At 63.7% G+C, this 25,938-nt stretch overlaps 2 protein-coding genes across 4 annotated transcripts; one reads left to right on the top strand and one right to left on the bottom strand.

The window, feature by feature from the left end:
* Positions 1-1,982: 1,982 nt before the first annotated feature.
* On the top strand, positions 1,983-17,441 carry ZDHHC8 (zinc finger DHHC-type palmitoyltransferase 8). Of its 3 annotated transcripts, XM_041728998.1 has the most exons (12): positions 1,983-2,185; positions 8,872-8,993; positions 9,173-9,330; positions 9,419-9,591; positions 9,728-9,830; positions 10,235-10,326; positions 10,493-10,634; positions 10,846-10,966; positions 11,038-11,147; positions 12,455-13,455; positions 16,422-16,643; positions 17,026-17,441. In XM_041728998.1, exons 1-12 carry the CDS (start codon positions 2,082-2,084, stop codon positions 17,030-17,032), a joined length of 2,355 nt encoding a protein of 784 aa, XP_041584932.1. In that variant the 5' UTR covers positions 1,983-2,081; the 3' UTR covers positions 17,033-17,441. The 3 variants fall into 3 exon arrangements, with proteins under 3 accessions (XP_041584932.1, XP_041584934.1, XP_041584933.1); XM_041729000.1 differs by lacking the exons at positions 16,422-16,643; positions 17,026-17,441 and adding an exon at positions 13,717-14,733; XM_041728999.1 differs by lacking the exons at positions 16,422-16,643; positions 17,026-17,441 and adding an exon at positions 14,591-15,789 and having other exon boundaries at positions 1,985-2,185.
* Positions 17,442-18,034: 593 nt separating this feature from the next.
* CCDC188 (coiled-coil domain containing 188) lies at positions 18,035-20,438 on the bottom strand. Its single transcript, XM_041728523.1, has 9 exons — positions 19,905-20,438; positions 19,621-19,728; positions 19,379-19,483; positions 19,234-19,290; positions 19,067-19,126; positions 18,862-18,926; positions 18,610-18,667; positions 18,304-18,353; positions 18,035-18,221 (listed from the first exon to the last, which is right to left on the bottom strand). Exons 1-9 carry the CDS (start codon positions 20,436-20,438, stop codon positions 18,035-18,037), a joined length of 1,224 nt encoding a protein of 407 aa, XP_041584457.1.
* Between the last annotated feature and the right edge of the window lie 5,500 nt (positions 20,439-25,938).

Here is a 25,938-nt window from a genome sequence, read left to right as displayed (position 1 = left end):
TGCCCAGAGAGTCTGCAGGGACCTCACCAAGGAGACTCCAAGCACCCTTTCCTGTGACCAGTGCTTGGCACACTCCACAGCTGTCAGCTCTCAGCTGTCCTGGTGCCGCCTCTGCACGACCTGGAGTCAGACCTGACTGGACCTGGGCTACCAGTTGGGAGCCTGTGGGGAAGAGCCTCTCACAAGTGGGCCTGCATCCAGAGGCTTCCAGAGGCCTGGGGTCCCAGGGCTGGGTTGCAGAAGGACAGGAACAAGCTTGGGTGGGGCATGCTTTGGCTGGAGTCTTTGTGAGGACCCTGGACCTTGCAGCTCCAGGCGCTGAGGCTATTGGAGGGCTGGGGCGCTGTGGGCAGAAGTAGGGAGGTGTCTGCTCTTGGCTCACTTTTGTGCCCGGAGCCTCCCACTCAGTGCAAGGGTGCTCCCTAACCCTATGTGGGGACCCTGAAGTGGGCTCCCCGCAGGGCAGAGGCTAAAACTGCAGTGTTATGGGGAAAAGCCCATCACCATCTTTGCTGTCAGGGAGCTGTATTAATGCCCCAGGTCTTGTCTTGTCTTTTTTTTTTCTTTTTTAAAAGGTATTTTTATTTATTTATTTATGATAGTCACACAGAGAGAGAGAGAGAGAGAGAGAGAGAGGGGCAGAGACACAGGCAGAGGGAGAAGCAGGCTCCATGCACCGGGAGCCTGACGTGGGATTCGATCCCGGGTCTCCAGGATCGCGCCCTGGGCCAAAGGCAGGCGCTAAACCGCTGTGCCACCCAGGGATCCCCCCCAGGTCTTTTCTAATGGCACACAGCTGGCAGCCTGCTCGCTGGGACTGGTGCCTTCATAAGGCCCACCTACAGGCAGGAAGGGGCTTCCAGGCCTACGATCCCCAGGGCCTGTGGCAGCATGGCCTGGGGAGGTGGCCCCTGAGCAGCAAGGGATTCTGGCCATAGAGGACCAGGTGCCCAGGGCCAAGGAGGGTGAGGACCCCTCACACGGATTCCCACCTGGGGAGGACGCTGATGGGTCTTGATTTCTGAGCAGAGGGCCCTGGGGGTGTGTTAGAGGGAACAGAGACTTCCTGGCCCTAACTGTGTTGGGTTCGGAGCATGACCCAGGTCCTACCCTCCCATGGGTTGGGCACTGCTCTGCCCGCCTGCTGAGCCTGCTCGTCCACACCGCAGCCGGGCACTGCAAGGGTGCAGGTCCACCTTAAACGGGCAGCGGCAGCCGGGCTGGAGGGTGGGATTTCCTGCAGGAGGTGGGCCTGCCCGCCGGCCTATCCCAGGCAGGGCAGGATGCCCGCTTCCCGGGGGGCGAGGGGCGAGGGGCGAGGGGCGAGGGGCTCACCCGGCCCCAGCTCTCCCACCTACGTACACTCCCGAACCTGCAGCTGGGGCCAGGAGGCCTCTCCCGGAGAGTCCAGCGCCCCCTGCCCCCCTTGCCCCGCTCACTAGCTGGGCTCTGCATCCGAGTGGCCGAGGGCTGGGAGGTGGGCCAGAGATAAACAATGAGGGTGCGCCCCCGTGTCAGGAGTTCCCCAGCCCGGTGAATGCCAGGGGCTCCAGACGAGGGGTCTGGCCTCCTCGGGAATGGCGTGGAGCAGGGACGTCACGGGGACCGCGCGCACGGGCTCCCGCGGTGCTCGGGGCACACCGAGGCCCAGGAGGGCCCGACCGGCCGCCGCGCCACGGCCTGCGGGCGGGGCACCGGGAGCCCGGCGTGGTCCGCGGCGGCCTGGGCTGGGCCGGGGCTGCAGGTGCGCGACGGCGGCTGCGCGGCTCCGGAGCGCGGCGGGGCGGGGCGGGGCGGGGCGCGGCCGCGGGGCCAGGGTCCTGGCTCCGCCCCCAGCCCGGCCCCGCCCGCCCGCCCCCGCCCCGCGGCCCCCCGCCCGCCGCCCGGTCCACCTTAAGGCCCGCGCTGACATCAGCGCGCCGCCGCCGCCGCTCCCCGCGGGGTGGGATTTCCTCCGCCGCCGCCGCCGCCGCCGCGGGTCCTGCGCCGCGTCCACCGCCCCGCCCGCCCGCCCCCGGCCCGACCCCGGCCGGCCCCGCCCGCCCGGCCCCGGGGAGGGATGCGGCGGCGCGGCGCCCAGGATGCCCCGCAGCCCCGGGACGCGCCTCAAACCCGCCAAGTACATCCCGGTGGCCACGGCCGCCGCGCTGCTGGTCGGCTCCAGCACCCTGTTCTTCGTGTTCACGTGAGTCCCCGCGTCACCGGGGCACAGGCGGGCGGCAGGGGCCGTGCCCGGGGGGCCGGCGCCGGCCCGGGACCTGAGCGCCCCCGCCCCGGCCGAGGCCGGACTGTGCGCCGTGCGGGCCCGCGGGCCGGGCGAGGGCGAGCTCCGCGGGGACCGGGTGCCGGCCCTGCCGTGCGGGGCTGGGCCCTGGGGGAGTGTGTGCAGGCGCCCAGGCTGTGGCTGCAGCCCCCTCCCACGGCCGCCAGCGCCCCCCAGGAGCCCAGGGCGGCTCGGGGCCCCTCCCGCCGGCCGGCCCAGGGCCCGGGCCAGGGCCAGGGCAGGGCCAGGGCAGGGCCAGGGCCAAGCTGTTCCCGCGTAGGTGTGGCCTGGCCCGGCCGCCACGTGCCTGCCCCAGAGCCACCCTCGATGCCGCCTGGCAGTGCCCTGCACCCTCCCTTGACCTTCCCGGGAGGGCTCGGGTCGCCGCGGGAGGGCCTGGCCGTGTTGGGCACCATGACCCCCGAGGCAGAGGCCAGGCAGGCCCGCACAGCCCTAACTTCTTCACCTGGGACAGGCTGCTGATGCCCCCAGCTGGCCCCCACCGCCCCCCGCTCCCATAGGGACAGGGAGGGCTTGGGGGCTCCGGGCCTTCACCATGGGGACCGGGACTGCTCCCTTCCACCAGTGCCATGTCGACACCGCCCAGGTGACCAGAGGGACCACACTGACATCCTCCCCAGGGCCTCTGTTCCAGGGCAGGTCAGCCCCGGGGTGCGAAGGAGCCCGGGCCAGGCCGAGTGGGAGCCGGCTTGGCCCCCTGCGCCTTAGCCAGAGTGACGGTGGCGGCGACGAGGACTGGGAGTCTGCATTGGGTGCCTGTGGAGGCGCACGAGCCCTACCTGGAGGCCGAGGCTGGGTGGGCGCCACAGGCTGCCAAGAGAATGTTTAAAAAAGGCCTGTGTGGACGGGCTTATTTCTGGCTTTGGCAGGCAGCGTGTTCCTGTTCCTCAGATGCCACCGGCCACGGGGCGGGAGGCGGGGGGGGGAGAGGGGCAGGGGCAGTGGGCGCAGGACTTCCGCAGGTGCAGAGGGCTCCCGGGGCCGGGCTCTGGGACTTGGAGGAGTCTCAGGTGTACTTCCTGGGAGCCTGGCCTCCACTTGCTGATCCTGGTTTCTCACTTCCGAAGTGCAATTCAGTGTCTGTCCTCCCCTGACGTTAAAGGTAATACACGTTCTCCTCTAAGGACTTGGGAAACGCAGGGAAATCCTTAAAGGTACGGAAATCAGCCGCACCCCGGAGAGCCCTGCCTCCCTTCCTCCTAGCTCGTCCCAAGCCCTTCCCGTGATGTCATAGGGCCCTTGCACAGCGGTCTGGTGAACTTGGCCGTCCCAAGATGTGGACACTGAGGCTCCTGCACCTGCCAAGTTCTTCCTACCTCAGTTCCCAGAGCCGGGGTTCTGCGTCCAGGCCTCCAGCCCAGCAAGGCACCGCAGGCCTTTCCCTGGCTCCCGCCTTGTGTGGGACCCACTCTGCCTGACGGAAGGTGGCATGTGCCTCTGCAGCAAGATGGAGGTGCAGGGGCATAGCTGCAGGCCAGGCACAATGACCACCCAGCCAAGGCAGCCCTGATCGCCCTTAGGACAGGGCTCCCATGGACCACCGAGGCCACATGCCCTGGGGCCAAAAGCCCACTGGGGACCCTGGCCCGCCCCATCCCTGGCTCTACCTGGCTCATCCCTGGTCTTTCAGAGCAACTGGGTTCCTAAAAAGGGGTTCTGCGGGGTGAACCGGGCCTAGTGACCCCCCTTCACAGCATGCTGAATTCCAGGCAAGCAGGGGTCCCGGTGGTCCTCTCCTTGGGACAGGCCGCTGGTCGCCCTAGTAGCAGCCACACTTTTACCCTTTTGCTGGGTCCAGGCCTGCTGCAGGAGGGCGCAGCCCACCCCTGTGTCTTCCCCACCCTGCCCCTGGGCCCCCACAGGTTTCTCTTTTCTCTGCCTTTACCCCTTGAACTTCACTGGACGCTGCGTGGCCCCAGGCCCCCTCTCTGCTCAGTAAACACAAGTTGGCCCCTTTGGGGCAGGTCCGTGAAGGCAGCAGCTCCTGACATCATGCAGGGTGGGGAACCAGGAGCCTAGAAGACCAAGGACCCCTCCCTTGGGCCAGCTCACTGAGAGGGCTGGGACGAAGAACAGGATGTTCAGCTATGTTACCAGGTGGGGTGCGGGTAGGATCAGCAGAGGCCGGGGCCTCTCCCTCAGAAGATGGGGAGCACCCTGAGGGGCAGGTTCCTAGAGGCCCTTTTCCAGGAAGGCTTCCTGGGTTCCTGGTCCAGTTGTGTCCCCTCGGTCCCCAGAAGCCCTTCCCATCGTGGCTCGGTGCCAGGCCCGGTCAGGTGCTGGGGGTGCTTTCTAAGAGCCCCCAGGTCAGGTCTCCACCTCAACCCCTTCCTCCTCCCAGAGCCACTTTGCAGAATGACAGGGAACCTGTAGACATCAGGGAACTAGAGCTGCTTTTGGGTTACTAACACCTGGAACCAGGCTGGGCCATCTTGTCTCTGTCCAGGACCAGGGGGCTGACTTCTGGGAGGCCACAGTCTATCCCCAGGATGGGCCTGAGCCCTCCCTAGACGCTGAGGCCCAGAGGGGCCAGAAGGCCCAGCATGGGACAGGGGAAGGGCAGGCCCAGGTGGATAGAGCCCCTGGCAGGGGCCCCAGGGGAAGGAAGGGAACGCGGGTTGAGTCTCACCACCAGGCCTCACTGCCTGTGGCCTAGGGTATCCTTGGTCCCCTGAGCGTTAGTTTCCCCATCTGCTCAGGTGTCTGCAGGGATCAGATGGGTATGCGAGGACAGGGGCCCTGCCTAGCCTGACCAGGGCAGAGTGGCCACAGACTCTCCGGTCCCAGGTACCCCCATGTGGGAGCATCACTCTTAAACACAAACAGTGTTAACGAAGAACCCGATTTAAATGAAAACGTCTGAGTTAAAATTTTCCATTCCACATTTAGCTGTGGCGCGCGTACTGGCCCTGCAGAACCCCCCACCCCCACTGGGTGGTGTCTCCCTGCTGGGCTAGGCGGACTTGGGGCCTCCATCTGGGTGGGGCCTATGGCAATGGCGTGTGGCCCTAATACTCAGGAGGTGGGGGCTAGTTAGGGAGCCGAGCCGCCCCCAACCCAGGCATGCCCTGGGCCCCACAGCGTGGCTGCAGCCAGCAAGGGTTGGCCAGGCCCTGCCTAAGGTATCCCGTCCCCTGGTCCCCTGGGTGGGAACCGAGTATTGTCCTCGTGGGCAGAGGGGCCCTCCGGGAGCTGAGGACAGACGCAAGGTGGACTGAGCTGCACTGGCTGCCAGGCTTGCTTGCCCACCGAGCTCGCACGTCCTGACGTGTCCTCATGCTCGCCTGGTCTGTGGAGAGCGTAGCAAGGGGCACAGTTTGAGGCAGGGCTTGTCTGCGTTTCTGTGGGCTCATATGTGCATCTGAGTGTGTTTGTGCACAAACGAGGGTGCTGGTGTGCCCAGGTGGCCATGTCCGTATTTGTGCCAGCATGTGCACAAGTGGGCATATCTATTCTCACAAATATTTATGCATGTGTGTCTTGCTGGTCAATACACGTTGGTGTGTGCTCCTGCACATGGGCCTTCTGAACGTGGCTATGGATGCAGTGTGTCTGCGTACATGCATGTACAGGTGTGTGTTCACACATGTGTCTCGGAGCATATTTGTGTATCTGTGTGTGCATTGCATGTGTGTGCATGCATGTGTCCCTGCGTGTTCATGAGGACGTGTGTTTGTGTCAGTGCATGTGCCTGTTGGCGTTGGCCAGGGAGCCAGTCCTCATTAGGCGTGACCCAGGCTTGGACCCTCTTTATGGCCTGTCTAGGGGTAAAGGCACCCTGAGGGAGAGTGAGGGGGGCAGGACCGCATGGGAGTGCTTGATGCTGGGTGTGAGTCAGGCTGGGGGCCGGGTGTTGAGGGGGCAGTGGCCCAGGTCCCTGTTAGAGAACCTGCCTGCCCCCCACACCGCTGCTACCGCCCAGGCGCCAGCCTGCCCAACACCAGCTAGGGCCCCAGCCCTCTGTCCCCGGTATCTGTGGCCCAGGCACGCAGACGGCTAGTGCCTGTAGTGGACGGAGCCTTCCCACCACCTCGGTGCACAGGTTGCCCTGTCACATTGCGGATGCCCAGACGCAGCCCCAGGCATCTCACTCAGGGCAGCTGTCTAGCCCATGCAGCCTGGGGGTGGTCGCGGAGGCTCAGGGAGGACCAAGGAGGCCACCTGGGCCAGGGGAGACTCTGGTCAATGCGGCTGCGGGGACTGCCTGTGGGATCCGGGCCCTGGCTTGCCTGCATAATATTTTGAATCCCAGCCCAGACGTAGGCTCACCCCAAGGCCCTGGTATGTGACAAGCCGTTCTATACCCACTCCTTGTCTGTAAAATAGGGAAAACAGCAGCGCCCACTCCCCGAGGCCGGAAGGGTGGTTTCGTGGTCCACCGCACCGGGTGGGCAGCAGGCTCTTGGTATCCGCTGTGAAACCTGACAGCACGGCCGCAGGGGCTCTTGTCCTGGCCTCTGCACCCCCCCTCCGGCCGGGTCCTCTTGTCGGGGTGCCCACCCGCCTGCCACGCCTCCCGTGTGCACCTCTGCCGGACCCAGCGCACCCCAGGACCTCCCAGCCCCCTCCTCCTCTGGTGCGGGCAGCACAGGTGCGCGAGAGCCCACACTTGCCTTTGACGCTCCGCTCCGCTGTCTCTGTCTTGAAATTCTTGATACTTTTTATTTTTATTTTTTTTTATTTTATTATTTTTTTTTTAATTTTTATTTATTTATGATAGTCACAGAGAGAGAGAGAGAGAGAGAGAGACAGAGGCAGAGACACAGGCAGAGGGAGAAGCAGGCTCCATGCACCGGGAGCCCGATGTGGGATTCGATCCCGGGTCTCCAGGATCCTGCCCTGGGCCAAAGGCAGGCGCCAAACCGCTGCGCCACCCAGGGATCCCGAAATTCTTGATACTTTTTAAACAAGGGGCCCGCGTTTTCATTTTGTGCAGACTACAGAGCCAGCCCTTCCCAGAAGGCGCTGTGGGGTGCTGGCTTGTGCCACCTGAGTGGGGCCTGTGGTCCCCCCACTTCTCTGCGGCCCCCCCGGCGGGCCTGCTTCCCTTCAGCCCCCAGCCCCCGCTTGCCTGGGCAGCTCGTCCCCGCTGTCCCCGCTGGAGCTTTGGCTTCTGCCCCCCACCCCACCTTGCGGGGCAGACCATGCCTCGGGGGCCCGCTGTCACCTTGCTCCATGGGATCGGATCAGGGACCACCACATACATTGAGCACCGTCTGTATGCCAGGCCGGGGAACGTGGTAGGCACCTACTGGTGGACTGCCCGGGCCGCCTGGGCAAGGGGAGGCGGAGGAGGGCCCTCCCCGCAGAGGGAGCCTGTGTCCCCAAGGAGTGCCTCCACCTCCACAGCAGGTCCCAGGGAAGAGGAAGGGGTAACGTGCGGCTCCTGGCCCGCTGAGCCTGCTGCCGTGGGAAGTGGAATCTTTAAATAGCCTCTCGCTTTCCGCTAAAAATAGCGAAGTTCTGCTGCCATGGAGGTGGCTGCTGGGGTGGCGGGGCTGGCTCCTGGCCAAGACAGGCGTGGGCGCAGCCGCGTGGCCGGCGTGCGCTGGGTGGTGGGCAGGGCCATGGACGCTGCTCACCCTGCTGGAGGCCACGATGCCCTGTTCTCTCCGTCAGGGCTTCTGAGGGGGATCCCCACTGGCTTCCAAGTGCACAGGGGGTGAGGTATGGGGGGGAACAACCCCCCAGGTGCCCCCCACTTGTCAAAGCAGCCAGGAGCCACGGGAGAGATCAGGAGCCTGAGGCCAGAGGAGCCAAGTGGGTGGACGCCGGGACCCGCTGCAGGGTTGGGGCAGGGTCATAGGTCCTGAGCCCAAAGACTGGTGCGTCTCCACAGAGAGGGCTCTGGTCAGGTCCCAAGAGGGCTGACGAGGATGCTCGCTGTCTGAATTGAGCCCCACGGGGGGAATCTGGGAAGGCTTCCTGGAGAGGGCACAGCCTTGGAGGCAAGAGATGGTGAGTGGGGGCTATCGTGCTTTTTTATTCTTCGGATGTTGTGCGTTGTCATAAGGACAGTAAAATGAGAAACTAAAAAGAAGGGACTGCCTAGATGGGGATGTGCCCGGGAGCCCAGACCCTGAGACTGCACCCCTCAGGGACAGACGGGTGACACCCGCCGTGCATTGGAGCTCCCCATGTCCCGGATGTTCCCTGGCGGAGGGGTCCCGCTGGGCTGCGGGCCAGGCTGGGTGAGGTCGGGGCTGGCCTCTGGCCGTCATGGCACACAGGCAGAGTGGGCCCAGACCTCATCCTGGACTCCTGCCTCCTAAAAGTGGGAGCCCAGGCCCCAAGGGCCTCTCTCAACTGTGACTTGAACTCCTAATTGGCACCTGGGGGTTCTGGAATCGGTGTTGGCCTGTGGGCAGCTTGCGTGCTGTACTGTGGGTGCCCAGCTCCAGTGGTCGAGCAGAGGAGCTGCGGGCCGATGTGCAGGGGTCTCCCCACAGCCACGCCGAGCGCGGACGGTGGCCTTCTGTGGCCCGGCCTGCCTGTGTGTGGATGTGCCTAAGGTGTCTGGCCCCACGTCCTGTCCCCGCCCATCTGCTGCACCCCCAGACCCAGCTCTGCCCTGCTGTCCAACTCAGGTGCCCATGGTTGACTCGAGCTGTGTCCCCAGCTGTTCCCGTCTACAATGGCATCATCTTCCTCTTTGTCCTGGCCAACTTCAGCATGGCCACCTTCATGGACCCTGGCGTCTTCCCCCGAGGTAGGGCCCTGTGCTGGGACACGGCATCTGCTCGCTTGCACTAGAATGTGAATGGCTGATCCGAGAGAGCCTGTGTATGTGAGCGGGGGTCGTGGCGGGTGGACTGGCAGAGGTCCGGGAAGGACTCTTCCGCCCAGGAAGTCACTGTCCCGCTGTCCCCCTCTGGCCCTGGCTCGCAGCGGATGAGGACGAGGATAAGGAGGACGACTTCCGGGCGCCGCTGTACAAGAACGTGGACGTGCGGGGCATCCAGGTCCGAATGAAGTGGTGTGCGACCTGCCATTTCTACCGCCCGCCCCGCTGCTCCCACTGCAGCGTCTGCGACAACTGTGTAGAGGTGACGTCCCGCCGCCCCGCCCGCCCGGCCATGCCCCCCTCCCCCCCGCCCCTGCCCCGCAGGGCCCTGACTCGTTGCTCCCGCCCAGGACTTCGACCACCACTGCCCCTGGGTGAACAACTGTATTGGGCGCCGCAATTACCGCTACTTCTTCCTGTTCCTGCTGTCACTCAGCGCGCACATGGTGGGCGTCGTGGCCTTCGGGCTGGTCTACGTGCTGAACCACGCTGAGGGGCTGGGGGCCGCCCACACCACCATCACGTATCCTTGGCCTGGCCACGGGCTGCCTGGGATGCCCCGGGGTGGGTGGCCGCCCGCCGGCTGGCAGAGGGAGCGGCGCGTCCCCAGGCCCCCACCCCGCGTGTTTGCCCCACGGCCGTTGGCCTTAACGGGCCAGCATGGCCGTCATGTGTGTGGCTGGCCTCTTCTTCATCCCTGTCATCGGCCTCACTGGCTTCCACGTGGTGCTGGTCACTCGAGGGCGTACCACCAATGAGCAGGTGCTGACCCCGGGAGGGCCCACGTGGTGACGGGCAGGGGGCGCCTCTGTGGGCCGAGAGGGCTGTGTGGGGGCGGTATGAGGGCAGGGCCGTCGGAGCCCTCAGCTGAGGCAGCCTGCGTAGCTTCCGGGGTGGGGGGGACCTGGCCCCGGGGTCCCTGGGGGCTCCTGGAGTGCGGGCTGTCTGCACTGCCCCCCGCTCACTCCCACCTGTGGATGCCGCTGGATCTCCCCAGAGATCCTACAGCTTCCTGCTGGGGCGGTCGGGGTGAATGGGGGGGGCACCCATGGGCTGACCCTGCCCAGCCTGCCTCTGAGGAACCCCAGCTGTCCCTGCCTGTCCCCCCGTCCGCCTGGGCCAGGACCTTGGGTGGCCAGGCTGGCTGAGGGGTCCCATGTCCACAGGTGACGGGGAAGTTCCGTGGGGGCGTGAACCCCTTCACCCGAGGCTGCTATGGGAATGTGGAGCACGTGCTGTGCAGCCCTCTGGCGCCCCGGTGAGGCCTGGACGGGGTGTCGAGGGGCCTCTGCCGGGTTCGGGGCGGGCAGGTGCGGCCCCTCAGCCTGGTCGACCTCTGCCCTTGGCAGGTGTGGCCGGCCTTGCCTCTGGTGAGCGCTCGGGCCAGGTCACCCTGGCCATTGACCCCTCCGCCCCTGGTGCAGGTACGTGGTGGAGCCTCCCCGGCTGCCGCTGGCCGCCCGCCTGAAGCCGCCCTTCCTTCGGCCCGAGCTCCTGGAGCGAGCCGCCCCCCTCAAGGTCAAGCTTAGTGACAACGGTCTGAAGGCTGGCCTGGGCCGCAGCAAGGTGGGGGCCCTGGGGGCAGGTAGGGAGTGGGGCTGAGGATAGACCCTAGAAGGCAGGAAGCGGCTCTGCTGGAGGGGGCCTAGAAGTGGAAGGGGGAGGAATCCCGTAGGTTCTGGAGAACGGTATAGGGCCCAGGGCCCAGGGCAGAGACCCCAGTTATGGCCCACCCCTGGCCCACGCCCTACCCACCACTGACCACGCCCCCTCCCAGTCCAAGGGCAGCCTGGACCGACTGGATGAGAAGCCGCTGGACCTGGGGCCACCACTGCCCCCTAAGGCAGAGGCTGGCACATTCGGAGGTGACCTGCAGACGCCACGCCCGAGCAGTGCTGGTGAGGTGGGGGTGGCCAGACAGAGGGAGGGACATGGATTGAGCCCAGCTGACCATGGTCCATCTCCCCAGAGAGCGCTCTGTCGGCGCAGAGGACCAGCCCCCCGACACCTGCCATGTACAAGTTCCGGCCTGCCTTCCCCTCGGGTCCCAAGGCGCCCTTCTGTGGGCCTGGTGAGCAGGTGAGGAGGCCTGGCCCCGCCCCAGGAAGTCCTGTGCGACCCCTCCTGGAGACCCTGCCCCCAGAGGTCCCGTTCCTCGGGCCTCGCCCCAGGAGGCCCTGACCCTGGGGCCGTGGGGTCATAGCCTGCTGGGCGCCGGCAGAACCTCACCCTGTGGGCACCCCAGCTGGGCCCAAAGGAAGCACTGGCCCAGGCAGTCCTGGCTGGCCCCTTCTCCTTGACCAGCATGGCCCGCCGGCCTGGTGGGCAGCTGCCCCCAGGAACAGTGTGTGCCAGGATGCCTGGAATTCCACTCTTCGTTCCTCTGTAAGGCCCACGGGAAGGCTTCAGAAGAATTTGAGATTGTTTAAGAAGGCACATTTATTTCTGACTCTACAATCACTGTGGAGCAGTTGGCAACCCTGGGCAGCCTGAGGAATGATCCAGAACCCTAAGCATTCCCAGGCTGCCCACCCTCCTTCATGGCCACCTGAGAGCCCTGTGCCTGGGCTGGTACGCCTGGACCAGTCGCCTCCTCTCAGGGCCGATGCCCCGCTCCACCCTGCATCTCATGAGGGCCCTTCTGGGCTGGGCAGGGAGCCTGGGCCTCCTGGGCAGGTATCGATCAGCCCTTCTTGGGAACAGGGGGCTCTAGGTGCCTTCGCCTGCCTCACCTCCTGGGGCTGTCCTGGATCCCACGAGGGTTCTGGTTGGTTGGCCAAGTACCGTGAGGCCATATTTGTCCCTACCAGCACCCGCTCTGGGGTGTGAGGTCCTGTAGGCTCTCGTCCCCAGCCCAAGCCTGAGCCCGCAGCCCTCAGTCCACGGAGCCTCCTTGTTGCTGTGGCTGGTCCCTTGCCCCTGCCCCGAGGTCCCCTCCCGTGTCGGCTCTGAGGGCACTGCCGTGGGTTGATGCAGTGGGCGGTAGTGCTCTGCTGCGGCAGCAACCGCAGTCCTCAGCCACAAGGTGCCCAGGACAGGGCTCTGGGTCTCTGTGTGCTTATTACGTCTCCCTAAGGTCCAACTCCTGAGGCTGTCCCTGCGCCAGCCCCCTTCCGTGGGGAAGTAGAGGCAGGAGCAGTGTGCCCAGCCTTCCCTAGGGGGTGACATATGGGGGCTCTGTTCTAGCCCATCCCTACTTCCCTCTGTGGCGAGCAAGGGAGACGTGGTCAGGGGATGGGCAACTTCCAGAAACAGCTTGTCGGGTACACGGGAGGCTGCCTCTGATGCACTGAGGTCGTAGCCTCCGTGGGGCATGGAGCACCCGGTGGCTGGGGCAGGGCGTGACGGCAGGGTGGTGGTAGGACGTGCGCCCTCTCTCCCCGCAGGTCCCAGGCCCTGACTCCCTGACCCTGGGGGAGGACAGCATCCACAGCCTGGACTTTGCGTCCGAGCCCAGCCTGGACCTCCCTGACTACACGCCCGGAGGCCTGCACGCAGCCTACCCGCCATCCCCGCCGCTCAGCGCCGCGGACACCTTCTCGGGTGCCTTGCGCTCCCTGAGCCTCAAGGCAGCGGGCCGGCGGGGTGGGGACCACGTGGCCTTGCAGCCTCTGCGCTCCGAGGGCGGGCCCCCCACGCCGCACCGCGGCATCTTCGCCCCCCACGCGCTGCCCAACCGCAACGGCAGCCTGTCCTACGACAGTCTGCTTAACCCCGGCTCTCCCGGTGGCCACACGTGCCCAGCCCACCCCTCGGCCGGCGTGGCCAGCTACCGCTCGCCCTACCTGCACCCGGGGGCGGTGGGTGAGCCGCCCCGGCCCCCGCCCCGCAGCTTCAGCCCGGTGCTGGGCCCCCGGCCCCGGGAGCCCTCACCTGTGCGCTACGACAACCTGTCCAGGACCATCATGGCCTCCATCCAGGAGCGCAAGGACAGAGAGGAGCGGGAACGGCTGCTGCGCTCTCAGGCCGACTCGCTCTTCGGCGACTCGGGCGTCTACGACGCGCCCAGCTCCTACAGCCTGCAGCAGGCCAGCGCGCTGGCCGACGGCGCCCGCGGCCCTGCCCTGCGCTACGGCTCCAGGGATGACCTGGTGGCCGGGCCCGGCTTCGGCGGCGCGCGCAACCCCGCGCTGCAGACTTCCGTGTCCTCGCTGTCCAGCGCCGTGAGCCGGGCGCCGCGGACCTCGTCCTCCTCCCTCCAGGCCGACCTGGCCAACAACAACGCCCCTGGGCCTCGGCCCGGCAGCGGCTCACACAGGTCCCCGGTGCGCCAGGGCCCCCCCTCCCCACCCAGCACGCCCCGCTCACCCTCCTATGCAGGCCCCAAAGCTGTCGCCTTCATCCACACGGACCTCCCGGAGTCGCCACCCTCGCTGGCCGTGCAAAGGTAGGTCCTGGAGGGGGGGCTCGGGAGGGCTCGGCGGGGGGGGGGGGCTTTCCGCCACAGGTCAGGTGTCCGGCTGCCTCGTGGAGCCTCTTGGCTGAGCACGCAGAGGTCGTCAGGGAGGCCAATGGCTGCCTACGGGGGTGGGCCTCACCCTCCTTGGAGGCTCCTGGCCAGACTGTGAGGGGCGAGGGTCACCCAGCTCCAGGGATGCCGGGCACGTCGGTGGGGCAGGTACCTATTGAGCTGCATGTTCTCTTGCAGCTGGTACAACCGAGTGTCGGGGGGACCCTGGGGCTTCCTCTGGAGACAGTGTCCGTCCAGGAGGTTGAGTCCAGGGGACATAAGCCCACAGCAGAACATGCTGCCCTGGGTGCCCATAGCCCTAGGAAGTAAGGGCCTCCTTGCTCAGAGATGGGGAAACTGAGGCCCAGAGGGGCAGGCTGGTTCCAGGCCCCCAGCAGGTGGGTAATTGGAAGCTGGGCTGGCTGCCTGCCTCATGGGGTCAGGCCCAAGGAGAGTAGCTGGTGTGTGCTGGGCCCCGCCGTGTGCGGAGGTATTGTCTCGGCATCGCCCCTGGAGCACAGGCTCAGTTGGTGAGGACGTCCCTGGGGCGAATGTAACTGGCCCAGTGGGTGACAGCTACCTGGGCAGGTGGGGGACGGCAGGTGAAGAACGGGGCGGGGGGTGGAGTGGAGGCTCCCAGGCTCGTGAATGTTTGCGCGGCAATGTCAGAGCTGCTGTTGGTCGGTCCTGGGCAGGCTGGAGGGTGGGAAGACGGGCTCTCATCTTCCTAGGAGGGAGCAGGGAAGGAGCCACCCAGTCCCCGCTGGGCTCCCCAGCTCGGGGCACTAGGACGACGCGGGGCCCTGGGGCCTCCCTGTGCTCGGGCATCTGTGCCGGTGGGAGGGACCAAGCGCCCTGGAGGGGAAAGGTGGCCATTCTGACATCTGTGTGTCCTGTGACAACATAGCCCCCTCCCTCCCAGGGTCTGGGCGGGACTGGCTGAGCTCAGAGGCAGGGGCCGCCCCGGGCTTTATGTGCGTCTGCGTCATCTGTCCTGCTGCCTCCGCTGGCCCGTCATGCCGTGGTCCCGTGTTCACTGTGTGTGTGCGTGTATGTGCTTGTTTTGATGCAGGGACCACCCTCAGCTGAAGACCCCCCCAAGTAAGCTTAACGGGCAGTCCCCGGGCCTGGCCCGCCTGGGGCCTGCCGCTGGCCCCCCGGGGCCCTCCGCCAGCCCTGCCCGGCACACGCTCGTTAAGAAGGTGTCCGGCGTGGGTGGGACCACGTACGAGATCTCAGTGTGAGGACTGACTGCCATCCATCCGCCATGGAGCCCCGGGGACCAGGACCCCCAGCGGCTGCCCTCCCCTCCCGACTTCTCTGCCCCGGGAGACCAGGAGGCCCAGGCCCGGTGGACACGTCAGCGGAAGAGACCACACCTCCACAAGCCTGTCCCTCTTGCTCCGCCTGTCCATCCACCCATCTGCTCACCAGGGCGCGGCTGGGCCAGTGGCCGCCGGGCTGCAGGATCTGTGTGTTGGTGCCCCTGTTCCCACAGGCGGGGACCGCGAGGGGTGTGGCACCTGCACCGTTGCCCCTGAGGTCGTCCCCAGGCTGGTCCCCACCTGCTCTCCTCACAGACGGGGCCACTGTGGCCCAGAGATGGACAGAGAGGCCTGGGTCCCTGGCCGTACTGGACCGAGGCCCCACCACCCGGCTGCTCCTAACTCATTGCCTTTCAGGGACCCGCTGGAAGCTTGTAGCTTGGCAAGGCCAGTTCTTCTTCGGGGAGTCCAGCCCTAGCCCACAGGCACCCCACTCTGGGATTGCTCTGGGTTCTGACAGACAGGTGGACGATGGACAGACAGCCAGCTGTGGGTGGGGTCTTGGCTCCGTGTGTCCTGTCTCGCCCAGCTGGTGGGTGCGTCCCCGTGTCTGTGCGCTGAGCTGCCATGCCACGTCCCATGTGTTAACGCTCGGGCCCCCGCTGCCCCCACTGCCGGGAAACTCGCTTTCATTGAAGCCTTAACCTCTGCTTTATGCTCTTGTGGGAGGCGACGGGGGCAGGTGGGAGCAGGCCCGGGCCGGACGCTGCCACCGGGGCCCATGAGACCAGGAGCACCCCCCTCCCTGCCAAACTGGAGATCCCCCACCCCAAGGCATGCAAAGTCCAGGCCCTCATGGGAAGCACATCGGGGAGGGGGTCAGAGTTTCGCCTGGCGCCAGGGACCCGAGAGTAAGCACACGGCAGCGTCCGCTTGCGTTGTGTCTGTTTTATGTTTTTATATCTACATCTATATATCTATAATTTTATTAAAAAAAGAAAAAGAGTCATTTTGATCCTTTCCTTGAGCAAGGCTAGGGCTGTTGGTGCAATGCGGGGGTTCCACGGGCGGGGACCAGAGTGGGTCAGGCTCTGGGAGAGGTGTTGGCCAGAGGTACGGGCGGCCTTCGTGGGTGTTTCCACTGACTTAAGCTGAGCTGGAAGCTTGGGAGGTGGGGGGCTGGCCGATGGGTCTTTGGCTGACAAGCATGAGGCTCCCACGGGTCTGCGTCATCCCTGGTAGCAACAGGGCATTTGGAGAGAGGTTGGGGCTACAGCCGCCCCAGGGCCCCCGAAAGCCGATCCCAGGGGCTTTTGCAGGAGACTGAAGTCCCAGGGGTTGCACTGGGGCTGCCGGTTGGCTGAGGGCCCTGTGGGGGCCGTTGTCGCCTCCTGCAGCTACATCACTGGAACTCGCCCTCCTGGCAACCTGAGCCTCCCACTGCCAAGTGTTGGGGGTGAGGGCGTTGGGAATCCATGGTGTCTTGGGGCTGAGACAGCCAGGGCAAAGGCGGGGTCTGGGGCAGGGGCTGGCCCAATGTGGGAGGCTGGCTGGGCCTCGGACCCTGCCCTGGGCACCTCTGCCCCATGCTGACCTCCACCTTTCTGCTTCTCTCTCACGGGACGCTGCGGCCCACAGGGGGCGGATCGGCACCTGCAGCCGTGGATGGGGCCGGCGTGGCCAGCCCAGGGTGCCTCCCGGCCTGCACCTGTGCCACCTTGGCCTCCCTGAGGACCGGCCGCCGCTGCGGGCCCCCTGGAGCCTGGCTGCCCGGGCACCCCCCCGAGGGGCTATGTGCCGCCTGCACTCAGCCGCCTCCAGCCTTTTCCCCGGTCTCTCGGGGCCTGAGCGGGACGCCAAGTAGGCAGCTTTGGGGCCCGAGAGGACCACCCGGGAAGCCAGGCAGCCACACAGCCCCTGGGCCGTGGGCTGGGGGTCCCCTCTCCACCAGCTGCACCTTGACTGACTCCCAGCTCACTGGGGCTTGTGACCCTGTGCCCACCCACCTCAGGAAGTCCCCACCTGCCGCAGGGCGTCCCACCCCCCAGGCAGGGGCCCTGGAGCTGCTGGGACCAGCACGGCCTTCCCTGGGGGGTCGCACCAGCGCCCCGACCTCCCTGCCTGACCGAGCACTTTAGACGCCACTTCCTTCCCAGGGAGCCCAGGCCTCTGCGGGTTGGGCTGGGGCGGGGGTCTCAGGTTGTCCCTGCAGGTCACTGCACTCCCTCCTCCCCACACCCAGCACATGAACAGATGCCTTAACCTCTTGGAGCCGCCAGCCTGGTGAGCCATCCGGGCCCTGCCGGGGCGGGGAGGAGACCCTGCCAGTCCAGTGTGTTCCTGGTGACTGCTCTGCCCAGCCCTGCCCGGCAGTCTTCACTCTTTCACTCCGAGATGTGGCACCTGGGGGAGCTCAGAGGGCCCCGCTGCCCACAGCCCTGCAGGCCCTGCCAGCCAGCCAGCCAGCCAGCCAGCCGGGGCCCTGGCCGTCCCCAGGGGCAGGGCAGGGCTCCGGCCAGTCCTTTTCCTGCCTGGGCGGTGCCTCTAATCCTCCCACTTGGGGATGAGCAAGCTACAAAGCTATTGTCTATTGTTCTAAAAGGTATTCCTTCCCCCCCCACCCCAATTTAATGCCCTAAATAAAATTTCTGGTGTTTACCTCCACGGCTCTGTCCACCAACGTGGTCCCCCTGTCCTCCGAGCCTTGGGGCAGTGCCAGGAGGCTGGACTGGACAGGGACCCTAGTTGGGGAGGGGACAGGAGTGGGAGGTGGGGAGGTGGTGGCCGGTCAAGTGTGGGGAGGGTGGGGTGGCGGGTGTGAAGTCAGCCAAGCAGAGCAGCCGGTCACTGAGGTCTGCTGGTTGGGCCCAGCCCCAGGGAGGAGGCCTGAGGGTCCCCAGGTCCTCACTCTGCAGAGACCCTCCCTGGTGGCCAGGGTGGGCTGGGGGCTTCTGGCAGAGGGGCTGCCGCCCAGCTGGCAGGCGGGGCTGGGGAGCCCCCCCCCCAAGCCCTCGGTGTGAGACGGGTCTCAAGAGCAGCGAGACCTCCTGCCAACCCCCCGTTTCCATGGAAACAGGCTCACACGCTGCGTGTGTCATGACTATATGTCCAGCAGCAGCCCCAGCCCTCAGGACAGACCCGCCGCCCCCCTTCTCCGCGGCTCCTGGCGGGACGCTGCGCGGCAGTGCCGTGGGCACCCGGGGCCGGCCGGCCGCCTGGCCTCCTCTCGCTGGGGCCGCTGGGCCTCCGGCCTAGAAGGGCAGGAAGTCGTCCACCTCCAGGCGCAGGAACGGGCCCAGCAGGGCCCGGAGCTTCCAGACGGCGGCGCGGCTCAGCAGGGGCGGCACCAGCCCCTCGAAGGGCGCGGGGTCCACCACGTACACGTAGGCGGCGGTGCAGGCCAGCAGGGCGCCCAGCAGCAGCCTCAGCGCCAGCAGCCTGCGGGCGGCGGCGGTCAGGGGCGGGGGTGCCCTCGGGGCCCGCCGGGGACTGGGCGCTGCCCGGGCGCGCCGCCACCTACCAGAGCTGGCCTTTGAGGCCCTCGGAACATCCCAGCTGCGGCCTGGTCTTCTGCGGGGTGGGGGACGAGGGGTGGGGTCGGAGCCTGCGCCTGGGGGGCATCCTTGTGCCCTCAACCACCCGCGTACTCCTCCCCACCCTGGATAGGCGCCCGCAGCCAGCCGGGTCTCAGGGATGACCAGCCACCCCGCTCCTGCTGGGGCTCCCGCCCTGGGGCCTCTACACTGAAGCCCACAGCTCCCTGCCCAGAGGGGCCTCCAGGGTGAGGGTGCCGGGAGAGGGTGAGGGTGTGCGGCGAGGGGCTTACCGCTATGCACGCCATCTGCTGCTCCTTCCTGGCCTGGGTGCGGCACTGGGCACGCTCCCTGGATGGAGGGGGGTGCTGCGCAGTCAGGGCCAGGTGAGCACCCCCCTCAGCCTGCACCACCCCTTGGTCTGGTGCCCTGGAGCTGGGGAAGGGTTAGGGCTTGATCCACCCCATCCTGGCCAGGGCACCTGCCCCTTCCCGGGCTCAGCCAAGCGCCGCACCCCCCCCCGAGACCTTGACCCTGCACATCACCCCAGAATCTCCAGCTGAATGTCCTCCATCTGGTCTAGTACTCCCCGGATATCCTTCTTGAGGTTCTGGGGGGCAGAGGAGATAAAACAGGCCCCCTAACCCTGACTTCTCTGCCGGATTCCCCTGCTTCCCGGTGCTCCCCTGACCCCACACCCTCTGCCTCCTGTTCCCGTCACCCCCCGAGTGTCACCCTCTGGGGACCTACCAGGAGCCCAGTAGCCTGGTTGTTCAGGGCCATGTGTACCTCAGCCACGCCGTCCCACACCTGGTGGCGGAGGAGAGGCCGGGTCATGCTCTGAGCAGCAGGACCCCCGGATGTGTCCCACCGGGTGGCTCCCCCGGGTGGCCCTCCCACCCCGGCCAGGCGGGCACCTCAGTAATGGCCATCTTCTTCCTCTCAAAAGACAGTCGGATCTGCTGCAGCTCGTTCTGGGGAGGGGCACAGTGGGCACAGGCAGGGCCACCGAGGAGTGTTGCGTGGAGGACCCCTCCCCTGGCCCAGCTCCCCAGAACCCACCTGAGACTGCTGCACGAAGGACTCCTCCCCCCGGCACAGCTCCCTCCGCAGCAGCTGCAGGGGCGCCCTGTCCTCCAGGGGCCGGGTGCTGGCCTGCTCTGGGGCCTGTGGGAGAGCCCTGGGGTCAGCGCCAAGGCCGGGGGCGGCGTGGGCGGTCAGGGGCTGCTTGAGAGCCGGGCGGGGCTGTGGTGCCCGAGGCCCGGGGTCATTCCCCTCGGCGGCCCTCTGTCCCCCGCACTTACCCAGGCCAGGGCCGTACAGCTTGAGTGCTCCGTGCACAGGGGCAGGAACTGCTGCCCCGGCCCCAGGAGGGCCCCCAGCTGCTCCCGCAGATCTTGGTTCTGTCTTTTCTGAGAGTGGGGGACACAGAGGGACTGCTCATCATAGAGCTCCTTGGGCAGGAGATTGAGGCAGGGGTGCGGGGGGCGGGGGGCTAAGGGCAGAAGCCGCGAGCCCATTGCACGGATGGGCTCGTAGCTGGGGCCACCACCACCCCCACCCCCGCCTCAGTGGGCTCTTCACTCACCAGGTTCTGGTTCTCCTGCTCCAGCTGGAGGAAGGACTGCTCTGCAGGCCCCAGGGCCACGCTCTGGAGCGGGGAGGCGGCTGCCCTGGGCGAGGCCGGGGTTCCTGACCCCGACGGCATGGGGGGGCACGGGCAGGGTCTGGGCCCCGAGCTGGGGGGCGCCCCCTGCCTGGGTGCCCCTTGTTCTCGTCCTGAGTGCAGGGGCCAGCCCCACCCCAGCCTCGCCTCCACGTGTCCTTGCCTCACCCCCGCCGGGTCTCTGGGTCTCTGGCGCTGCATCTCCCTGTCTTCGCTGGCCATAAAGCCCCCAGGTACCTCGGCCCCGACCCTGGGCCCCCCGCCCCCTGCCCCCGGAGTTGGGAAGGGCCTGGCAGATTCTATGGAGTGAGTGGAGCTGAGAGGCACCAGGCAGGGCCACCTTACAAAGCCCTGGCATGGTGGATCCAGGCATCCTCCGTGGCTGCTCGAAGCTTGAGGCTGGGGGCACTGGGGGTGGGAGTGGCCACAGGGGCCTAGGGTTTTGGGCCCCTCCATACCTCCCTGTAACCCCTTCCTAACCCCAGGTCCGGGCTCTAGCCTGGCCCGACCTGCCACCCTCCTATCGAGGGCCCTCTAGGTGTCATGGCTCGCAGGTCTGCCTCAAGGGTGCCTGTCACAAAGGCCTGGGCACAGCCGGGGAGGTCACAATGGGCTGGGTGGTGGCCAGAGCGGGGCTGGGGGCTGGCCGGGCCCCTCCCACCAGCTCGCTGGTCCCGCCTGGGCATCTTGCCCTCCCCGGCTTCCCCACCTGCCTGAGCTATTTTCTGAAAATGGAAAACAGATAATGCAGATACAAGGTTCAAACAAAATCAAAAGCCAACAAAGGTATCCAGTGTGATCCTCCCCACCAGCCACCACCCACTCGCCTGGTCTTTGCGCTCCTTCTGGGGTGGGCTGCACATTCTGCAGGCGGGGCGTCAAGCACCCCCACCTCCTCTGCACACAGAAGAGCTCATCCCACAGCCTGGCTTTTTTACCTCACCGATCTTTGGGATTTGATTTTTTTAAAATCATTTATTGAACATTAATGGTTCTATAAGGACGGTTTATCCTCTTTATGGGTGGGGGCACTGAGGCACGAAGACATTGACCTGCCCGAGGTCACACACTGTTGAGGGATGGAACCGGATGCAAGACTGCTTTTCAGTGTTTCAGAGGTCTTTTTTTTTTCTTTCTATTTTAAGTCCAGTATGGTTAACATACAGGTGTACGATATGATGATTCGACAATTCTGTCCTTTGCTCAGTGCTCCTCATGAGAAATGTCCTCTTGATCCCCTGCACCTAGTCCACCCATAACCCCACCCATACCCCCGCTCTGGTAACCAACTCTTTGTAGTTTAGAGTGTTTTTTGGCTTCTTTGTTCATTTGTTTTGTTTCTTTGATTCCATGTATGGGTGCAATCATATGTCATTTGTCTTTCTCTGACTGGCTTCCTTCACTTACCACTATACCCATTAGCTCCATCCACGTTGATGCAAATGGCAAGGCTTCACTCTTTTTTTTTTTTTTTTTATGGCTAAAGTAATCTTCTGTTGTATACACAGAAGGCACCTTCTCTGTCCATCTGTCTGCTGACGGACACTGGGCTGCTTCCCCAAGTTGGCTATGGTAAGCAAGGCCATGATAAACACAAGGGTGCATGAATCTTTTCAAATTGGTGTTTTTGTGTTCTTTGGGTACGTACTCAGGAGTGGAATTCCTGGATCAGAAGATATTTTTATTTTTACGTTTTTAAGGAACCTCCACACTGGTTTACACAGGGGAAACCAGTTTGCATTCCTACCAACAGTGCATGAGAGTTCCTTATTCTTTTAAAAAAATAAAATCTATTTATTAGAGAGGGAGAGTGCATGGGTGAGAGTGAGCGAGCAAGAGAGAGATAGCGAGAGAGACACGTGGAGCCAGGGCAGGGGCAGAGGGAGAGGGAGAAGCAGACTCCCCGATGAGCAGGGACCCCAACCCCAGGGCTCTATCTTAGGACCCCGGGATCATGACCTGAGCTGAAGGCAGACGCTTCGCTGACTGAGCCACCCCGGGGCCCCACGGAGGTCCCTTTCTCCCAACCCTCTCCAACACCTGTTGTTCCTTGTGTTGTCGGTTAGCCGTTCTGACAGGTGTGAGAAGGTTTCTCATAGTTTTGATTTACATTTCCCTGCTGATGAGTGATGTTCAGCATCATTTCATGTGCGTCTGATGGCCTCTGCGTGTCTTTGGAGAAATGTCTGTTCATGTCTTCTGCCCATTTTTATTTTTTACTTTTTAAAAATATTTTATTTATTTATTCATGAGAGACACAGAGAAAGAGAGAGAGGGGCAGAGACACAGGCAGAGGGAGAAGCAGGCTCCATGCAGGGAGCCTGACATGGGACTCGATCCCGGGACCCCAGGATCACACCCTGGGCTGAAGGCAGACGCCAAACCGCTGAGCCATCCAGGTGTCCCTTCTGCTCATTTTTAAATCAGATTATTTGGTTTCCCGGTATTGAGTTTTGTAAGTTCTCTCTATATTTTGGTTGTTAACCGTTCATCAGAGATGTCATTTACAAGTATCTTCTCCCGTTCAGCGGGTCATCTTCTGGTTGGTCGTGTCTTTCACTGAGCAGAAGGTTTTTACTTTGAAGTAGTCTCAATAGTTTATTTTTGCTTTTGTTCCCCTTGCCTCAAGAGACCTATCTAGAAAAGCGTTGCTATGGCCAGTGTCAGAGAAATTACGGTGAGTGCTCTTCTAGGGTTTTTATGGTTTCAAGGCTTCACATTTAAATCCTTATTCCGTTCTGAGTTTATTTTTGAGTATGTTGAATTTGAGTTAAGAAAGCGGTCCCATTTCACTCTCCTGCATGTGTCCATCCAGTTTGCCCAGCACCCTCTGTTGAAGAGACTGCCTTTTCCCATTGCGTCTTCTCACCTGCTTTGTCCAAGATTAATTGGCCATATAACCATGGCTTTTATCTCTGGGTTTTCTATTCTATTCCATTCATCTGTGTCTATTTTTATGCCAGTGCCATACTGTTTCCTTTACTATAGCTTTTTTTTTTATATTTTTAAAATTTATTTATTCATGAGAGACAGAGAGAGCAAGAGAGCGAGAGAGCGAGAGAGCGAGAGAGAGAGAGAGAGGCAGAAGGAGAAGCAGGCTCCATGCAGGAAGCCTGATGTGGGACTCGATCCCAGGTCTCCAGGATCACGCCCCGGGCTGAAGGCAGGCACTAAACTACTGAGCCACCCCGGGATCCCTCCTTTACTATAGTTTTATAGGAAATCTTGAAATCGGAGACTGTGGTACCTCCAGTTATATTCTTCTTTTCCAAGATTGCTTTGGCTTATTCAGGCTCTTTTGCAGTCCATGCAAGCTGAGGATTATCTGTTCTAGTTCTGTGACAGGTCTCTTCAATGCCACTGAGCGCACATCCACTGCTGGAGCATTTGTTGCTCCTCCATTCTGTGGCCTGTGCTACTCAGCCCTTCCCACTGCTCCTGGAAGTCCCGGCCCCATCTTCCTTTTTCAGTGCCCTCCCTTGTTCTGTGGAAGCCTATCCTCAAGTAACATCCTCAGAAAGGTGCATCGGGTGAAACTCGAGTCCTTGCATGGCAGAGATGGCCATGAATCCCTTTTCTCCTGGTGCCCTTGTCTCTCTGCGATGTGACTTTGCCCTCTTCACATCGAGAGACAGGGTCCCTCTCTTCAGCCTGGACTCAGGACTAACCTTGTGCATTGCCTGGGTGCGTGTGCCAGGCCCGGACCTCTCTCGCTGCCCTGCAGACCCTCTGCCCTTGAGGAGGCACGGCCTTGCCACCAGGTGAGAGGTCATGGGACCAAGGTTTCTGTCATTCCAGCCCATCCCCAGTGGCCCGAAGGGGCTGAAAGCCCAGTGCGACCCCGGAGCACTGTCACCAAGCTGCAGGCTACGTCGTGATTGCTCTAGCCACTGAGTTGTAGTGGCCTGTCACATGGGAATAATGGGACACCTCAGGTCTTGAGGGAGCACCATGCTCTGACCTCAGGCTTGTTGGATGTGGGGCTGGGGAGAGAATCAGCTCAGAGAGCGTTTCCCCACAGGGTGTGGGGAGGGCCTCCGGGGCCGCAGTGCTGCTGGGGGCAGGCCAGGCAAGGCTGCCGGTCTTTCAAATGTCAGCAGGCATGTTTCCGAGACATCGTTATTGTTCTTTGGATGCCCCCTATTCTTTTCTAGAACATCCTGTCCCGTTTTAGGGGTACCGGGGGTTTGGAAGGGAGGGAAACTTTTTGCTTCCTGTATTTTTCCTTAATCCTCTTTGCAGCTCCTTTTTTCTTTTTGGTCTTGGGACCTCCTTTGAGACACTGGCTTTCTCTTTATTCTACTCCTGTGTATAAGGGAGACAGGAAAAAGCTGACTGGCATGTTCTCTCCCCATTAACTTTAAGAGCTGCTGGAGCATCTTGATGTCAGGCCCCAGGAAGGCGGTCCTCCTGCCTCTGAGCACACATCCACCCGCAGCATTGCTGTGGTCTGGAGTAGGAGACGGGGAAGCCCTGGGTCACCTGCTGTCCTGACATCGCGGTCAGTGGAGCACTGCTGGCCTCACTTCAGTGTTGGAGGGTCATCCCAAGCTGTCCCCTTGCAAGGCCTGTTTTTCTGCTTGTTCCCCCAGGCTGTTCCACTAAGCTCGTCCTCACTTCCTGTCTGAAGAAGTCAGTCAAACCCCTTGTCTGGAGATGTCTTCCTCCGGCCCTCTTTGTCATGTGGGGTGGATGTGCTGCAGGAGCCGCTGGCAGGTGGCTCACTGACAGAGGAGTGGTGTGCACAGTGCCCAGGTGCCAGGCTGGACCCATGTGGCCCTGGCCCCAGGAGGCCCCTCTGTGTTTCTAGGGTGGCAGTGGCATCTCTGCAGCCTGTAACAACAGGTTTTGCAGAGGATGAGCTGGGAAGGAGGCTCCTCGAGCTCAGCTCAGGCATCAGTCCCCCGACCCCCCAAACTACCACCCCCCAAACTGCCCAGCCACCAGAGGGAGGAAGGAGCCTCTCTCCCACAATCCTGCTTTGGAATCTCATGAGTCAGGATGTGCTTGGTTCAGAGTACCCTTCTGGAGGCAATTCCAGCTTAGAGCTCAGGGAGGCTTCTTGGAGGACCTTGGAGGCAAGGCAGTCATGGAGAAGGAGTCCAGGCAAAGGCCCCCAGTGGCTGCTTTGTGGCTGCTTTGGGGGAGGGACGGGAGGGGGTTGCGGGAGGCCCAGGTGGGAGCTGTGTCCCTCAGTGTCCAGCCTACCAGGTGCCAGCAGGTGCTCAGGAATGTTAAGTGGGGGACAGAGAAGAGGTCCTCATGGACACTGGTGATCCCAGCAATGACTGTGGCTGTCACATACAGAAATGTGACTGCAGGTGGGGTCCTCATGATCTCACTGTGGGCACCCTGGCTAGGCTGTCAGACCCAGAGGCAGTGGCAATCCCTGGAGTGGGTTTGAGGAGGTCTCAGAGCACCCTGATGACACAGGAGCTCTGGCTCTGCCTGTGACCCTGAGGCACCTCCCTTCCCAGCCTGGGGACCCCGTTCCCTGAGGCATCCGTACCTTTACTCAGGCTGTGCCTCTGCTCACCGGAGGCTCAAAGCCTCGCCCTGCAGACCCCAACTCCCTGAAACCTTTCTCACCTCCTCCCTGTGGTCCTGGCAATGTGGCCCTGAGCCAGAGAACATGTGAGTGCTGGGGGTGCTCTCAGCGGGAGATCCACAGTTGTGAGAGCGTTCCCATGAATGGGGACAGATATGCTAATGTGCTCAAGGAGCCCTGCAAGTCAGTGTCCTGGATTCGGGGGTGGGGGTTCTGCGCCTTGTCTGGGCTTCAGGATGGCCCCCAGGAGGGTGGCTCCTGTACTGGCCGGAATTCCTCTCCACGGGCGGGAATTGTGGCTCTCGTGCATTGTAGTGAGTACCAGGCCGCGGCCCCTGTTGCCAGGCAGCGCACCTCCCTGGACGCCAGTTGCCATGGCAGCCGCTTCCTGCCCAAATTGCCATGATG

The sequence above is a fragment of the Vulpes lagopus genome, chromosome 14 (assembly GCF_018345385.1).
Source record: "Vulpes lagopus strain Blue_001 chromosome 14, ASM1834538v1, whole genome shotgun sequence".
In the NCBI taxonomy this organism is placed as follows: Eukaryota; Metazoa; Chordata; class Mammalia; order Carnivora; family Canidae; genus Vulpes; species Vulpes lagopus.
Note: the sequence above shows the minus strand (reverse complement) of the source record. Positions and strands in the feature narration are given on the sequence as shown.